We start from the raw sequence: 18,470 nt of genomic DNA on the forward strand, positions 1-18,470 counted from the left end.
AAAAAAAAAAGAAGAAGAAACAATCTGCTTGCTTCGTACTCAATATTTCAATTGGATACAAGGAAAAGCCATAAAATTTGCGGGGCAATACATGAAAAAATGAAAGTAAAGAAAGTTCTGGAAATTTCAAGCACTTTTCCATGAAAAAAAAAACTTGGTATCTAAACAGGTATTTGAGAGGCTTCAAAATGCACTGAAAACATAGTGGACCAACCAAAATATTGAGATTTGAACAAATCAGTTGCAGTTTAGAATTGCAGCCGATCCTCGGTAAACCAAACAGGAAAATAATGCATTATCACAAACAAGAAGGCAATTTGAGAATTCTTGATGACATCAGCATGTAATCAATATTTCCTTATATATAACAAATACTGGACAAAGGCATTTTCATGTCGCATGTGACTTTGTTACAACAATGTTTGGTTGCTCCTCGTCTTAATTACTGCGATCAAATTTGTTAAGAAAAACAGAAATGGCTGACCTCGCCGGCTTTGTAGAGCTTCTCGCCAAATCCCTGGCAGAAACTGGTGCAGAGAGGCAGCGTGCTCAAGCGCCACTCGGGACGGCAATGCTCGGGGAAGTCCCAAAAACTGTGCAAGCACCAACATGTTCAATAATAAACAAACACAAAGAAACAACTTCTTCATTAAAGTGAGCAAAGCTACAGAATTATGGATGATATGGAAGCATTTCATTTTATTACCTTAAAAAAAAATCTGGGGTTCTTACGTGCCAAAACCACGATATGATCATGAGGCATGCCATAGCGGGGGACTCTAGATTAATTTTGATCACCTGGGGTTTGTTAACGTGCACCCAATGCATGGTACATGGGCGCTTTTGCATTTGGCCCCCATCGAAATGTGGCTGCTTCAGCCAGGATTTGGTCCCACGCCATCGGATTTGGCAGCGCAATGCCAAAGCCACTACGCCACCGTGGCGGCTAGTATTTTATTACCTCAAAGACCACTAAAAAAAGGTGTGTTTAATGCACATCTAAATATCTGCAGCCTGTTCTACAACACATCTATGCAGGGACTGGTTTGGGTAAAAAAGCTACTCATAAGGTATCCAAGTTGCACATCATATTTAATGTTTCTGTAAATTTGGAATTTATACATAACGTACACAAACGTTTTAGAGACCTAACAATATTGCTTAAGAATCCCAAACCGAAATAAGTAAATAACCAAAGTAAACAAAGAAATGTGAGCAACATAAACAGCAATTAGCAGAACAACATATAGATTGCACCTTTCCGTAATTGATTTATTTGTGGGGTTTGTCTTAAAACTGCACAGAGTGTAAATGAGGGACGCTGTAATGGAGGTCTCCGGATTAATTTTGACCACCTGCGGTTCTTTAGAATCACTTAAAGGGGCCCTGAAACAGTTTTTGAACATAGCAAGAAAATGCAGCGTTCGGCGCGCGGCGACGATTCTTCTCCAAATGACGTCATACGGAACCTCACGGCGACGGCGACGGCGACGGCAGAAATCTGCTTTTGAGTGTCCATATAATTGCTATCGCAATAAAAGCACATCACAGTGCGTAACGGCAACGCGCGAACTGCGCAATAAATCCGCAAGCAGCTTGTAGCCACCCAATCTTCGAAAACGGGCAGCCATGGGCAGCGCGCCTAAGCTTTCGCACTTGAATCGCGGAGGCTCTGACTTACCACCGTGCGCATTTCTCCCGTTTGTAGATAGGGTAGGTGCCGATAGCGTGCGCACTGATGTTATACTTCGGAGGAATAAAAAAAACTGATGCGCGGAGCACCACAAGTGCGCGCCGCAAAAGAGCTAAAACGGCGCTAGCGTCCAAAAACGAAGCGATGCAGTCCTCATTGGTATGGTCCTCAGCGGCAATCGTACGCTATACGTGACTGACAGCAACGCCGGAACTCTTCGTGCCTAATTGTGTCCTCAAAGCCTTTATTCTTGCGTTAATCGCCGCGCGTAACACCGCGTTGGCGGCTAGCCGCGTGCCTTCATAAGTGCGTAATCGCGATCTATGATCGCGTCGATAACCAGCACAGTTTCGTCCGCAGCAGCGGTTGCGGGAAATAGTTTCGTTTTGACGGTGCGCGCGTCGGCTGCGTGCCTTTCGCAGCTGCGTAGTCGCCATCCATGATCGCGTCGATAGCGACCGCGGTTTCGTGCGCACTTGTTGCAGCAAACGGTAGTTTCGTTTTGACTTGGTGAGTGCGTCGGCTATGGCGTCGGCCGCCTGCCTTCTGAACCGCAAGGTCGCCGACCATGATCTCGTCGATAACGGCCGCGGTTTTCTCCGCAGCGGTTGCGGTAAGCAGTAGTTTCGCTTTGACTCAGTGCAAAGCTGTCGAAGATGAAGAGCACCGGCTACATCGCGATGGGCGGGCAATTTGTTGGCGACCAGCTCACTGGCGAAAAAATAATCGGGATGTGCGCGCGGTAGTGAAAAGCGTGTCTCAGATGAAGACGCGCGCTGCGGCCGCGCTGCGATGGATGTCGCGAGGCCTTCGCCGCTGCTAGCTCAAATAAGTCATTGCTAGCTCAAATAAGTCATGAGATGACGAGAACTTCAGCTTCCGCACTGCTCTTATTCTTTCTAGGGTTTTACGTGCCAAAACCAGTTCTGACTGTGAGGTACGCCGTAGTGGAGGGCTCCGGATTAATTTTGACCACCTGCGGTTCTTTAACATGCACTACAACGCAAGCGCGTACACGGGCAAAAGTTTTTGCATTTCGCCTCCATCGAAATGCTGCCGCCGCGGCCGGGATTCGATCCCGTGACCTCGTGCTCAGCCACGAAACGCCTTTGCTAACTGAGCCACCGCGGCGGGTGCCGCACTGCTCTTGTACAAAATAGAAACAAGATTTGCTAATTCATTCAGTAAATAAAAGCCTGTTGACGTAGTAAGCATTCATTTATTGTTTTCTTGATACCTTGGGTAATTCGACATTCGGGTAATTAGGACATTTTAATTCGGTTAAATGGGGGGGGGGGGGGTGGTTCCTTGGCGCTTCATGGAGCTTAGCAGGGTTCCCTGGAACGAACATGCTTGAGAACCCCTGCCGTAATTGATTGATTTGTGGGGTTTGTCTTAAAACTGCACAGAGTGTAAATGAGGGACGCTGTAACGGAGGTCTCCGGATTAATATTGACCACCTGCGGTTTTTTAGAATCACTTAAAGGGGCCCTGAAACAGCTTTTGAAAATAGCAAGAAAACACTGCCGATCTGTAGAATATGCTCCTGTGAACACGTGAGCCAAGTATTACTGCACTGCATGCAGCAGGAAATTTCCAATTTTATGTTAAAAACGGTGAAAAATTGCTTGCGCTCGCTTTTGCAATGTTATCATCGCAAGCAGCAAAACCCACCAACACCTAGTGGCTGATTTCGTGATCGCGAGTGAAATCTCTGTAATACTATTATTGCCTATATTAAGGTAAATAAATGAAAAAATATATGTCTGTAATCTCAGAAAGACTGAAAAAGGATTTTCGTCCTGGCGCTGCCAGTCTAGACACGACAGTTACGCATAGCTTGATTGAATTGCAAGATAGCAGAGGCGTGCTTCGTACAGCAGATGCCGCGGCTGCCATGACTGGTCCTGTCGCCACTGAGACACCAAAGTTTTGGGCACTTGACTCCCACCAAAGGGAGTGGCTTCGAGGGTCTTAATTAACTACATCTTAATTAAGGTAGAGTTCATTAAGGTACTCGAACTCACGACCTTTGTTGGTGGTACCAACACATGGCGGCTCCGCGAATAATTCGAATGCATTGTTACTTCCTATTAGTACTTATTTCCTCCCACCAAAGGTGTTTCGACTTCCACCAAAGGTTGTGGGTTCGAGTGCCTTAATGAACTCTATTTTAATTAACTGTGCCTCAATTATCTTAGCCTTAATTAATACCAAAGGTCATGGGCTAGACCATCAATGGTGGCACCATCAATTTTGATGCCATTGAATTTTCCGGACGGTCAAATTTTTGACCCATGAATCATTTAAGGCCTCAATAAACCACCTCTGAAACTCACCGGCACTGATTTTCTGCAAATTTCTGCCTGTCCTGCGTCTCGTAGACCCAGCCGGCAGCAAATATGGCTGACGACAGACCGTGTTTGCGAGCCACTTCGACGGCCTGGCAAAGAAATTGAATTCACGTTACCGAGGCTGGCACAGTTGTCTTCCGCACAGTGCAATCATCAAAGAGCTCCAATTCGAAAAATTAAGATGTTCCACCCCTGATTGATGCAATCTCAAGGGAACACAACAGGACTTATAGCTTCACGAAGGCAAAAAAAATGTTGCAGGAATGATATCTCATCACTATCTGATATTGTTTAAAAACAATTGAAATGTTCCACTGTTATCATATTTTGTACTATATACTTAATTAGTGCTCGATGCCGTTTAATAAGCTGTACTAAACTTCAGCCTCTGCTAGCAGAATCTGTCTGCATTTTACGTGCATACTGAACATTTTACGTGCATACTGAAAAACATTGTCGCATTGTTGCTGACCTGCATGCTTAGGTGTGGCAGCAAATGATATTATGAAGAAATGACAGGTAATAAAGAATTATATTAATTAATATTATTACTAGTAGTAGTAGTAGTAGTAGTAGTAGTAGTAGTAGTAGTAGTAGTAGTAGTAGTAGTAGTAGTAGTAGTATTAAAGGTGAGAAAGAGAATAAAGGTGGAGACACTATCAGCAAGCAGGCAGGCCAGGTCGTCCAAATGTACAGAGTGTTGTCACATTTATCTGCTCTTTTACTTCTAAATCTTTTTTTTTTTTCATCAGTAAAATGAAGAAAAATGCTCCACAATAAAGCTCAACAACCAGCATCCTGTACCAAGAACACTCCAGTGGATTTAGTGTTACAGCCCCACAAGCACCTGAACCTACCCAGTCAAAAACAAACAAACAGTTGACTCCAATTAGCTTTTTCAATAGGAATCAACTGGGACCAATCTGAACCAATTGGAAAATCCTTACTTCCAACCAGTTACGATTGGGTCAGAGGAGAAACCAATTGGAGTTGCCAATTGAAATGAACTAGACCCAATTGGAACCGATTGGAAATTCCCTAGTTCGAACTGGTTACGATTGAGTCAAAGTGAAACCAATTGAGTCTGATTGGATTTGCCAGTTTGAACCAGCTAGGCCCACCTTACATACCCGTCTAATTGAACTACCAATAGGAATAAAATAGAACGTAACCAACTGGGAAATCATACTTCCAGTTTATGATCCTATTCAAGGAAACTGGAATGAGTTATAGCTATTTACTATGCATACAGTACTAAGGCTATGGCAAACCTGTTTTTGACAGCTGGAATCCAATTTAGGTTTGCTTTGTGGGGTATATATATGTATTGGTATTGCCCATTGGTGCAATTGGTCATTCTAACCAATTGGTTTCAAACCAATTGGTAACCACTGGGTACAATTGGTCACTCTAACAAAAACCAATAGGTCACGTTCCAGTTGGTCCAATTACGTACTAATTTACGATTGGAAATATTCCAATTGGTACCAATTGGAAATTTCCCAATTGGAGTCAACTGCTTTTTTTGACATGGTAGAAATAACATGATTCCTTTTGGAACATATCTAAGGAACTAGAGCGAACATCTTTGATGTTATATTGTATGTGTGCACAGCTAAATGCGCTATATGATCTATGCTGAGGATTACTCGTGCTGTTTACGTCACTGCTGGAGAGTCAATGAAGCAATTAGTGCAACTCAGGTTTGCTGAACAAAGCTGGTGACTAAGCTTTCTACACAATTTCATTCATTAATGCATGTTCTACCAGTTATTGCACATTGAAGGGTTAGCCTTCATCTTTGGTCAAGCATACATATAAAACCCTACCTTGCAGTTGAAATAAAATGAAAGCTTCTACGGTCGGGCCTCGTTAAAACGTAGTTACATGGAACACAAAAAAATACCTTCATTATATTCAACATTCGTTATAGGCATGCATTAGTTACATGCTGATATCGGCGAGAAACATTTCAGATTTACTTTGTTATATCCAATAATTTTTACATCTGTGCTTGTTATATTGAAGTCCCAATGTATTTCAAAATTCAAGCGTCATGCAGAATCCTTAAAGGCCGCCTGCAACAAAAATTTTGGGCCACAAAAGAAGCCTACATTTATAGCGTAGCTACAGAACAAATTTCATGCAAACTCTTACGTTTGAAAAACAAGTGAATGCGAAACGAAGGGCTCACAAAAGGAGGCGTACTTGATACCAAAATATTCTGGCCCATTGTTACAATGGGCCAGAAGTGACACATGACCTCCAAGGTTAGGCAACACCTGTGGTTGCCCCTGGTGCACTGAAAAATCTCGGGGAGTCGATGTGCTGGGACTTACACCATAGCCGCTAAGCAACAGGTGCATGCATTGTCTGGTTAGGTGTTATTAAAGGGCTGCTAATAAGAAATTTAAACAATTACAAACCCTGCAGATTTGCCAACATTGCTTCAGTAATGTACACTACTAATTTATTACGAATTTATCCAAAGTGAAATTTGTACTAAATGAGTAGTATAACAATATTTTGGACTGCGTAAAAGCCTAGTTTAGGATAATGCAGATATAGAGGAGCCTCCATGTAAAATTTTATGTTTGAAATACGAGCAGTAGTGCAACAAAAAGCTTGCGAAAAATAGCCGTTTCTGATACCGAAACTGAAAAAAAAGTTATAATAATGCCGCCATTACCACTTGCCGGAAGTGATGCATGACCTAGCACGCGCAGCTCTTTGGCTTGGCCTCCGAGATAAGGTGGCACCTGGGTCGCACTAAAAAATCTCGGAGGCTGCATGCTGGGACTGGCGCATCATAGCGACAACCACAAGGTGCACGCGTCGTCTGCTTAGGTAGTGTTTAAAGGCAGCTAACAAGAAAACTATACAATTACGAGCCATGTGGCTTTGCCACGAGTGATTCAGTGGTGCATACTACTCCTTTATAAAAAATTTTGCCAGAGTGAAATTTCATCGCAGTTGGTCTATATTGTTGGCACTGAACCTTATGCAAAACAATGTTTGCCAGAGGCACAGAGCAATGACAATCACCTTATGCTTGTGTAAGAGGGCTTAAAATTGTATATTACCAACAAGACATCATAGAATACTTTGAAGAGCTGACGTGTCTTGGCATAAGAGTCTCTCAGCGAACTAACGGCGTCCATAATGAGCCGCTACTATATTTTAAATGTAGCTGAGAAGACTGCGGTTAAACGAACAAGAGAAAGAGGGTTGAACTTATCAACAGTGGTTAAACGAGGAACGTCACCAAGTTTGTCAAATGAGTCATCGGCAGGTCATCAACTAAGTTATACTCTCAAATTAAGCCCATTTGACGCTCCACCACAGAGTAATTAAAAAATAAAATTGCTTGTAATGAAATTTATGTTAACTGTTTCTTAAACTGATAAAGAACGGTGTCAGCAGACCTCACTGAGAGGAATTGAGACTGACTCTTGCCTTAGCTGCACATGCCTTTGCACCCACAAAGCCCTGCGCAGTACAGCTGAGACATTTCATGTTACAGAAAGTGAAGGAAGAATAGTGTATTTACTAGCGTAGGACCCAGTCTTTGTTTAAGACCCACAATCCCTCACTTTCGAGGCAAAAAATATTTGAAACAGGGTTTAACTGAAGATTAGATTTTGATCGCATGGCAACCGGTATCAGTTGATATTGCCGCCGAATGTTTTAAAGTTGCTAGAATATCCAACAGCATGGATTCACCGAGGACGACCATCTTTTGCAGCATGCTTATAGGTACTAGAAAGGTCGGGTGACAATGAAAGCTACGTTAAGAACAGGAGCACTGAAGAATGAAGTGGAACTTTACCCATGCTGCTGGATCCTGAAAAAGAAGCTGTCTGTAGCCAGTGCTTGCGTTATTCTGTTCATCATTCACAACGTTCTCTGGAGTTTTAGTTAGTAGTCATGCCCAAATCATGTAAGAGCTACACCTTACTCAGATTCCGGAAAAAAAAAAAAAAGGGTTTTTACACATGTTAATGCTACCATAGTCCAGTCTTGGTCCTAACCTTGAACGTTTCATAGCCACCAGCATACGTCGTCTTGCGTGCAAACACGTCGATGCCAACGTAGACGTCGGTCTTGCGGCTCCCCGCGAGGCTCGCCGACTTCTGGAGCATCTTTTCGGTCCAGGCGTAGTTGAGGAAGATACCATCGCAGAGGTCGAAGAAGCACGAGTTCTTGCTGTTTAACTGATTCTGCCAGTCTAGCTTCCCGTTCGGCAGGACGCTGTCGTACCAGATGACCAGCGAACCGGGCACGGCATTGTGGGTTTCCGAGGTGACGGCCTTTAGAAACTCTTTGAGGAACGGGCCACTGTTCTTGCCCTGGAGACAAGCACGATAGTCTTAATGGAAGGCGTTTGCACCAAGAAAGTATTACATAAGGTAAGTGAGCAATTGTTTAGTTTTTTTGCGTGGCAAAGCTACACCTACGATATGAGGAAAATTGAGGTGGACTTTAGATAACCCCACACCACCTGGGGTTCTTTAAAGAGAGGCGAAATTTCATGCAGCCAATGCAGCTGGGAATCAAGCACATAACTTAAAGACACACAAAATAAAAATAATAATTTGAGCTGCGATAGTAAATTACCTTTCTACGATGCCAAAAAGCCACTCTCAGTGTGAGAAACAGCTTGGTACACCATAAATTACTCCAGAGCAAAAGATGGGTGACAATGCTGCCTTGAAATCCCTGCACCAGCTCATCACGACGTCGTGGAATTTGATGTGGTCTAATCGGGCCTGGTTTTTCTTAAAGATGAACTACAATGTGTTTCACGAGACCCAGAGCCTAAACTTGGCAAATTTCACAAACATTTTCTAAGCCACAAAGCCCCAAATGCAGGAAAATACATTCAAATACATGACATCACAATAACGCACCTGCACTGGGGTTTTGGCCCGAAGTTCGAGAAATAGAAGTTTGGCCAGCATTTCATCTTTTAATAATCAACCTATTACTGCGACATTAACGACAATATATTTTTGAAACAATACTTTATCAGTCTAAACCGAATTAGTTTTGCCCTTTAGTGCTACTTTAAGGATAAGAAACATAATGCCACTGAACTACCCCATTAGGTACATAAGTTAGGTTTGGTTAAGGCATTTATCTGTTATTTTTTATTCCTTACGTCTATGTACTTCACATAACAAGTAGCTGACACTTTCATTCGCCAATACCGCTGTCTGGGAAATTTCACACAACACTAACCATCTCGCTCTCGATGTTGATAAGCCACCCATCAAACTTGTACGCAGTAGCAACGAGGGCAAGCTGAGAGGCAACTTTGGACGTAAGGTTGGCCTCCCTGATTTCCTTGAGGATCTTGGTGCCAGGCTCTGCCTCCACAATAAAGGTACCTGGAAAGCCAGAGACAGTGCAAAAACATCGAAGCCTGTGGCGACATAAGGTCCGCTCATTTTGTAAACGCTCACCATACGTCACCATAATGTCAAGCCAGCACATTCTTACAGTATGTCCTGGAAAACTATAAACGTTTGCTTATAAACACGTAGTCATTCATAAGTGCTACAGTTTCTTGCTTTCCGATCATACCTTTGTGCTTACTGATAATTTTTTATTCATTATCTCTGTACTTTAACGTGAAGCATTCTTTGCCTCCATCTCAGCCCGTTGCGGTAGGTAGGTAAGGAGGTTCCTGTCTGGCCCTGCTTTAAGAAAAATAATTTGTGGCTGATGTGGGAATCGAACCTGTGCCGTCGAACACAGCAGACCGGTGCTTTAACCATTAGGCCACGATCGCACATACGCTTCTCCGATTCGAAATCCAGCCCGCTCTTTGAAACACTCGGCGCGTGCAACCCCATGCCACTTCATCATCTTCTTCTTTCCTTGTGATAGCTAGCGCCTTGAGGCGCCATGTTAGGCTGCACTATATCCGGGACCAGCCCACTTTGCCCAGTACTTTCCTCATAGCAGCTTATGCTACGGAGAGGCTGTGCGACATTCTACAGACTTTGCGATCACGCAAATTAATCAAGTTTTAACATTTCTTTGCCAAAGTACAAATGCCATCATCGTTTTAACATACGTTACATGAAATAGCCATATCTGCTATCGCACTCAGTACAAGCTACAATGCGTGACTGCTTTGCCACGCGCTTTCGCGTTGTAGCTCATACTGAGCGCGATAGTATGTGTGGTTGTATAACACGTAGTCACTGGTGACATCCCAATCGGTGTTTCTCTCGGTTATGCTCCTTCACTACCTATGTAGAACTCAACAATCGCCATGTCGTTGGCTTGCGTCGAACGGCCGGGGTAGAAATCACACCATTGCCGTCATACAATCTTCTACAATGTGGTTGTCACGATGCTGTTGTCGCACACACTTACGCTTGCAACCCACACACACTACTACTCAGTTCACAGGAACACGTTAGTCTACCTGGTATTGGTTTGTGGAACCCCCAAACAATGCTAGACAACCAGGTACCTGCAAAATCATAACATAGATTCCCACAGTGCATGGAATCTACGCAATTCTTCTTTCCAGTTTTTGTGTTATTTTGATTATTTTTACTAATATGCTACTATGCTGTTAGCACGGTGCTAGTGGTGCGTATGCACCATGGAATGTTTTGTTGGGACCCTTTGACAGTATTGTTGGGTCCTGTGAGCTTGTTCCCTCTTTTGTACACGAATAGACTTATCACTAATAAAACAAACTCGAGGTAAAAAAAAAAAAAAAAAACAATGCGAGCCTCACTGTGCAATGAACGTTCATTTGCTATTGCACGCTTCATTATCAGCGCTACCACGGAGCTACAAGAGATACAGTCTACATACGTCTACTATGGCACATCAGAGCATTATCATGATGCAAAAAGATTTCGTTTTATGGCATTAGAAATATATGAAAGAACATTTCTTGGCACAATGGTTACAAGAGACTACAGAACTTTGCGTTTCTCTGTGCCATACTAAAAAAGCTTCTTCAAACTTTGTCATCCAGCAGTGAGTTTCAAACTGCTGACACTACTGCAGCTCTCCAGACTTCTGTTCTTTGAAGGGAAAACTGATTGGTAGTTGCCCTGAGGAACATTCAATAGCCAAGACAGCCAAGGTTCACCTTTCACAAGGAGAGTAAGCCCATCGAGCTCACCTAAAACTTTGACGCCGTGTTTGTGGCCAGCCGAAATCCAGCCAGGAGGCGGGATCGTGACCATGTAGTGGGAGAAGTAGACAAAGCTATCGATCAGCTGCCAATGATGGAACCGGTAGCTGTTGTGCTTTGCGCAGCCATGGACAAACCTGTGATCAACACGACCTTATAGTTTTCATAACCTCGGTAATAGTTATTCACATGTGTTTATTCAGCTCCGTGGCAAAACTTGTTTGCACCTTTGGTTTGTGAGAATGCTTGTGTTAGGCATTTCAGAATACTCGAAACTTCAGATAAGAATTTCGGACTTGGCTATTCCATTTGAATTGATTTGAAAACTCACTGTTCAAAATTGTCAAACATAAGATCATGTTCTGAATGTTCCAGTTAATGTCATAAAGGATAGGAATGCTTGCAGGAGTACAAATTTGAAGAAAACACTGAGGCAAGTTTGGACTGTTCTGAGAGATATTGCCATAGAAGATCCGTGGTTGTTGGGCGTACGCACCAGTTCCTACGTAAATGCACGGTTAACTCGCCTGCTCAATAATTTCCTGTCAGTCAATGAAAATTTGCCTTACTATTATGCAGCATATGAATTTGTTGCCTCGATTACAGCAGAGTAATTTTTCATTGAATTTTAGCTTGCATTTTAATGCCATGTGCAGTGCTGTACCTAATAGTATCACACTAATCTTTTCCAGTGAACACAACATGCATTTATTGCCATATCTGGCGACGTGCTGCGCCCTCAATTTATCCGTCCTTGTTATAGTGCACCAAATTACTGAAAGTAGTTACAAAAAAAAAAAAAAAAAAAAAAAAAGCTCTTTAGTTGACAGGTCGCCACACTCTGAAGGACACTATACGCATGCACGTATATAACGTAAATAATCTTTTTTTTTTTTTAACTAAGCAGACTTGGCGCAATTTTTTAACATTTCACTTTGCATATAGGATCGAATGAGCAAAATTTTGGTATTCAATTCATTATTCGAAGGTCCTTTTTTTCGAATATTCGTATCCGATCGAATCGATTCAGAAGGTGTGCGTGTGTTTGTATACAGCTGCACCTAACATTCACGACGTGCATCTGATTAATTGTTTGTTGCACCGTAGCTCGATCTTGTAGTACTCGCCTGTCTTCAAGGTAGCCGCCCATCATGTCGTGGCAGAAGAGAATTTTCGGATCATTCGGTCCACCTCGCTTTACGTCCCTGAGCGGTTCCACAGTGCACAGTAACGGTTCCTTGAAGTTGAGGAGTTCATCCAACGTCTTCAGCGGGCCGATCTCCCGGTCAGTCATTGCGAACGCTCAACCACGCTTTCAGGTAGTCAAAAAGGCCACGATCCTAGTGAAATGGCCAATACGTCAAAACTCTGCACTAATCGACACTAGAACGAACAGTTCACGCTCAGACGCGGCACCAGTCAACTCTCCTTCTTAGCCAACTAGCTCATACCCGCAATGAGGGATTGACAAGAAAATTCACTGGGTTACCAGGGTTTCTTCAAGAGATAATCGGAAATTAATGTTCAGGACTGCTGAGTAATGGATTTCGTGGAATGCACGAAGACGCTGCTTGCGGATTTGCGCGCGCAAGCGGGGTTTGCTGTGAACGGACGAAACTTGACGAAACCACAATACCCACTGATCCTAGTGGAGATCAGTGACAACACCGTCAACAGTACTTCAGGTTATCTTCGCCTATGTTCGTCACATGCTGTTGAAGCGATGCTGTACTCGACGTGGGCTGCTGGCATCATAGAGTTTCTAAATGGCTGGCATAGCTTACTGAAGCCGCTGAAGCTGACACGCTATCCAAGCTGATACGTGGAACACCGGCACCGCCACAACTGCGCTCGTGCTTTCTGTTTCGAATTCTAGTTTCGAAACTGAAAGCATGCGATCAGCGGCTCAGCTTAGAGTTGTGTCCGATCGAGACAATCCAAGCCAGAGCCAAAAGGGAAAGCGCGCGATCGCGTTTTCAGCTGTCGCGAAGCAGTTGCTGTGTGCGGGTGTGCGCCTTAGAGATAAATTTATTACAAGGGAAGAACCTGAGAGGTTGGCCAGAGCCAGTGTGCAGTTTGTTGCAGGTATCTTCTAGCTGCAGGCATGGAGCAACAAACGGCAAGGGAGGCAAACCGAATTGTTAAAAATAGTCGAAACACCTGAATTATGCGTTCCATGTGTAAGTATGCGTGCTACCTTTTCTACTAAACCGCGATTTTGGGCGAGTTACATGTCGATACTTCGTTTGCGAAGAGCTCTCGACGACGACGACGCCCATGGGCTGAAGAAGCGACATTGTTGGTGGACGAAATTATCGTGCGCAGCTAGTGAAAAAGCTATCTTGGGCTCCCTCCTTGATGGAGACAAAGGATTACTTTTCATGGTAGAGTCACAGTGCTCTGTAGACAGAAAGTCGCGGATATTCTGAAACGGAAACACTGCGGTTTTTTGAGCTCTGTTTCTTAAGTTGTTGGATTAAGTCTAAAATGATTCAGTGTTTCTTTAAAGAGGGGATAGATACGCGAGAGCGGCTGAGAGGTTAACCAAGTTCATGTCCAGTTGGCTACGCTAAGCTTGGGTAACGCGAAATGAAGGTAAGAGAGAGTCGGTCAGTATGCACACAGCCTCGAATCAACGTTCGCAGGCGTGTCGGAGGTGGCTGCAGAGTCCAGTTGCCTTCGAGGAGTTCAGTAGAGGCCTTGTGCGTCCAAGGGTATTGACCTTTGGCCATAAAATATATTTGACAATGTGATATTCACTGGCGAGCCGGAGGTCTCATTGGTATGGAGTGCTTTATTTGTGCTATTTTGCATCTGGGTCATAAAAAAGCGAAGTACTTGCTCTTCTGGTGGCATTTGAATTGTTTACACTGGAATTGAACGGTCCTGTGACTATCCTGTGCAACTGTGAGCTATTGCCTTTCATTGCATGGCCAGTCAACTCTGGACCAACACAAACGTTGACGAGACGTCCCACCAGATGTCTTGGCAGCTGCAGGTGTGCTGGTGTTGGGAGTAAACAGCCAGCATGTAAATGTCTGCCTACATCTTTCTTTCTTCGATAATTTTGTTTCGTGGTTGGCATATTGCACAGCGAACAATTCTTTCCATCTAATTCTATTGCTATCATCTGTCTTGCTGACTTGCAAATGCGGGGGGATGGTGGTGCTCGAGCTAATATTGTGAAAAGCATCAAAAGTTGGATTGGAACAAGAGTGGAACAGATTTGTTGTATTGTACTCGCCTTATTCCTGTCTCATTATATAAAAGGTGCTAAACTTCCCTGATCTACTCGAACGAGCCTCACCATCCCTCAAGCCAATGCAGACAAGCCTGCTGCAAATTCCCTTTCCTACACCCACACATAAGACGTCAACAAGGCACAGGCAGACACCTTCCCCATGCCAGCCTGCATCCACCTTCTCTGAGGTTTCGCAGAAGATCGCCCTTTATGTACTCACTGTGGCAGCTGTGCCAACACCCATCTAATCACGTAGATATGTCGTCCTGCACTCCCTTATGTCATCTCCCTATCCCTACCCCAGCAACAAGAATACCTGGCAGCATATGCCTTATCGTCTTATCATCACGTAAGCTTGCATATGTGGCCTGCTTATTAATCTGCTCAGCAGCAATAAAGTTTTCTGTATCTCTCTCTCCCTCCCTCTTCACACAACTCGGAACACCACCACTGAAATGACTGTGCTCATGTCCAAAGCAAATACCGAGGAGGAAACATCTATGCACGTGCTAAACTTCTGTTCTAACTCTCGGTATGTAATCCCCGTATTTCTTCTTTATGGGTGAGGTCCACTTTATCGTGGCATTAAGGCCACCTGGAAGAGTTTAGCGAAGCATCATGTTGGCGAAGCACTTTATTTGACAGGTGCAATTTGTTAACCTTTGACAGCATCATTTTTCACTCACAGGCCATATGTATTCTCATGTGGGCTTCCACCTCCTTTATGCAGGAAGTTATGGCAGCTGCAACGCCTTGATGGGCGTGGAGAGCTGAAATACCCCTGCACCGAGCTATCCCTGCACGTTCGGCCTGGAGCCTTCAGTGGCCGTACCCATCAAACACAGGTGTCACTTTGTTTCTTTACGTTTACTGTCAGTTTGGAGTAAGATGTTAACAGAAAAATGATGGAGTACTGTACGGATTTCTACTTCTGCACTAGCTGCTGTGTACGATGCTGCCATGATTATAATTCATTAAAGGACACGAAAAAGTTTTTGAACACAATAACAAAACGTTAAAACGATCTGTAGGGACTGCTGCCGTAAAGATGCGAGCCACGTTATTCTGCTGTATGCGACTGGGAGCCCACAATCTCGTATAAGCGATTGCTCGCTCTCACCTGATGCTTTCAAGGTCGCCTCTTATGGGTCCTGCCAATGACGCCACAGGCCTACATGACTGCCACTAGACGCCAGCGAGCCATTGAGCTATTTTCCATAATCGTTACCTATTCTTGAGCAAAAGCTATTGCAAGTATGCATAGCACTGCAGTGTTTTAGCAAACAGAAGTGGCAGTTATTAATGCTCATCCCGTCGCCACTTTTTCGTCACTCTCGGGCAACTTCTGTGCACTGTGGAAAGAATTACAAAAAACGTGGGCAGCTTGCACTAGTGGGGCAAGGCTGGAGTAAACAGCGGAGCTGGTGATCGACTTAGCTTTTCTTCCAGGTTTTACTAGGCTTGGCTAAGTTTTGCTAGGAAATGCTAAGTGCTGCTAGACACGGTATTCCGAATCGGCTCGCCGCCGCGCGACGCGCTTCAAGATCAGCGGCTTCTTGTTCGAGTGTCCAGATCTTCTTTGGTCGTCCCATGTCAAGGCTACATGTACTCGCCAGAGTTTTGCCGCCGTCACAGCGGCTCCGAGCTTTATCTCCCCGGTGACGTCACGGCCAAGCTGCGCCTTCACACTTGCCGGGGCGTTGCTGGTCGAAACCTGCCGAGCCGCCGCCAGAGGTGTTCGCTGCAGTCATAGACACCTGCACGTTCGGCGTAAATGCGGGGGAAACACAGACGGCGTCGGCAGCAGCTCTGCACGTTGCCTCGTTGGTGCGGCTGCAATTTATTTCTCTCTCCCGAGCATAGCGCACATGCTCCCCTTCCCTCTCCTTCCCTCTCCTTTCCTATGTCAAGGCATCATGTGCACGGCACGCAGAGGAGGCAAAGCACACGCCTCGCCACGAGGTGGTTGCTAGGTAACGCGAGGTGATGTCATTGCCAGGCGCAGTTTTTTGTTCACACTACGCGGCCTAGCCAAGAGCTTACACCTCCGCTGTTAAAAGTAACATGCAGTAGGGAGGGTATTGCTATCGGTGCAGTCCCAGCTGTGAGGAAACATTGCATTGCGGAGAAATGGATCGTTCACATCTCCTTTGTTATTGGGTCCTTGTGAAAAAAACGTTCGCCAGAACCCATCTCGCTATGGCTGTTGTCGGTAATGTGCGTTTAGCATTGGAAAGAATATAGCGACACAATGTATTGCCATCGTCGAAACGAGTTATGTCTGAAGCTTGTACTTCACCGGAAACTCCTCCTTAGCGCTTGGATGGATGGATGCTATGAGCGTCCCCTTTGAAGTGGGGCGGTGGGTTGTACCACCAAGCTCTTCTTATTATTTTGCCTAATGTCCTACCTATCTTTAGATAGGTGTCGTACCCAGTGTTCTCTAAGAACACTCAGCGCCAGCTAACACCACCGCCACAAAGCTTGCGCGTGGCCTCCAAGATAGTGTGGCGCACCAGTGCGTGTAAACGCTTAGAAACACGTCATGCGAAAACTGGCCTCCTCTCTCTCACTTCTTTCCGGACACGCTGCACCATCCAATGGCTTCCGAGACGATATGCATGGCATCCCAGTGGCACATAAACAGTGACCCCTAGTTGGCGCGAGGTTCATTGAAGAGCGACACCTACCCAGTGCAGTCATGATGCAGCTCGCTAAAGTGTTCACGTGAAATTACTTTCATTGAAAAGTGGCGCATACCCATGTGCATGTGTGGCGCAGCCTGCTAAAGCGTCGGGTTGCTGTCCTTGAAGCATACTGGCGACATGGGTTCGATTCCGCTGCGCGTGGAAGAAATTTAAGGAACCTTCTTCGGGCATTGTAGAGCGGCACACATCCTCCGTGGGACATACCTAGTTACCCAAGTTACACACCATAAGTTGTCGTACGACACCGGCCACTGGGACGCCCACTTCATTTGCAGGTGACCTTCTCCTTCTCTGCTTGTTGGGTTGAGCCGTTGGTAATGTCAAAATCCGCAATGTTAAGACGAGCTGGTGCAGGTACTTCAAGCCAATGTTGCTACCCGCCTTTCACTTTTGTCTCTCTTCTAACACACCAAGTCTCCTCATGTGGTTAAGAGTGGCCCCTTATGCTATTGTGCAAGTGTAATTTATCAATACAGCTTACCTTAATATTTCTCTTTGATGAAGAAAACGGAGCCTCTTAAAGGGGCATAAGGCAGAAGCTTGTGAACATTGTTCATTGTGAAAGAGCAAAGTGACACTTGGGGACAATCGAAAGACAAGGAAGTGTTTTAAAGTGACATCAGTGGAAATTTCAACAGCGACGCCACGTCGGAAGTCATTGTGACATTATCTTTGAAGTACACAGTAGATGCAGCAAAGAAAAAAAATTTCTCAATATTTAATTTGGCATGGCTGAAGGCCTTAAACTTTAAAATTTGTTAAAGCGTGTGAATTTCCATGCTTACGGTAGTAACTAATGCTGGACCTGGACCAACCACTAGAATGCCCATTGGCAATGTCGTGTCAGCAGGCTCAAATTATACGACTGTAAGCGTTTCTATTATGTTTTCAGGGCAAGCGTGCATCATGATCAGACTGGCTCAAGGCGGTGAGTGTTCTTAATTGAAGTGAAAGGTGTGGCTTAAACAGACACTCTGATATTTTACCTCCCAGACAGCAAATGATGCCGCCTGTGAGACCATTCCATTGTAACAGTACATTGTACTTTTTTATTTTGCTGTATAAAGTTTGTTACTGTTGTCAATTCATGGCTCCTTTCTCTGCTCAACAACTGGCATCTGCTGGGCATTAGGAGACTAACTTTTGCCACCCAACACACAGTGAAGACTTTAGAGGAATACTGACATAATGGGGATTGTATAAACTTGTGCGCTTCTGGTGTGTAAGAGGAAGACACTTGACAAGTGTGAAAGTTGGGAAACAGTTATAAAATGCGAAAGTTTTATACTGAAGTTGGTCTCAATAT

General features: G+C 44.5%; 1 protein-coding gene and 1 long non-coding RNA gene across 3 annotated transcripts in view; one reads left to right on the forward strand and one right to left on the reverse strand.

Annotated features, from left to right (window-relative positions):
* Nucleotides 1-12,958, reverse strand: part of LOC119453200 (uncharacterized) — a 50,235-nt gene extending 37,277 nt beyond the window's left edge. Inside the window, exons 1-6 of the mRNA XM_049667633.1 lie at nucleotides 12,343-12,958; nucleotides 11,204-11,352; nucleotides 9,289-9,437; nucleotides 8,079-8,396; nucleotides 4,033-4,136; nucleotides 485-593 (exon numbers count right to left, since the gene is read on the reverse strand). Coding sequence (XP_049523590.1) covers nucleotides 485-593; nucleotides 4,033-4,136; nucleotides 8,079-8,396; nucleotides 9,289-9,437; nucleotides 11,204-11,352; nucleotides 12,343-12,509 — 996 coding nt within the window. The 5' untranslated portion in view covers nucleotides 12,510-12,958. The remainder of the gene's footprint in view (nucleotides 1-484; nucleotides 594-4,032; nucleotides 4,137-8,078; nucleotides 8,397-9,288; nucleotides 9,438-11,203; nucleotides 11,353-12,342) is intronic.
* A 237-nt stretch (nucleotides 12,959-13,195) lies between these two features.
* On the forward strand, nucleotides 13,196-18,248 carry LOC119452334 (uncharacterized). Of its 2 annotated transcripts, none has more exons than XR_005191865.2 (3): nucleotides 13,196-13,395; nucleotides 15,187-15,301; nucleotides 18,057-18,248. It is a non-coding gene; the product is annotated as an uncharacterized LOC119452334 (long non-coding RNA). The 2 variants fall into 2 exon arrangements; XR_007466813.1 differs by lacking the exon at nucleotides 13,196-13,395 and adding an exon at nucleotides 14,908-14,988.
* The last annotated feature ends 222 nt before the right edge of the window (nucleotides 18,249-18,470 follow it).

The sequence above is a fragment of the Dermacentor silvarum genome, chromosome 5 (assembly GCF_013339745.2).
Source record: "Dermacentor silvarum isolate Dsil-2018 chromosome 5, BIME_Dsil_1.4, whole genome shotgun sequence".
NCBI classification, from domain to species: domain Eukaryota; kingdom Metazoa; phylum Arthropoda; class Arachnida; order Ixodida; family Ixodidae; genus Dermacentor; species Dermacentor silvarum.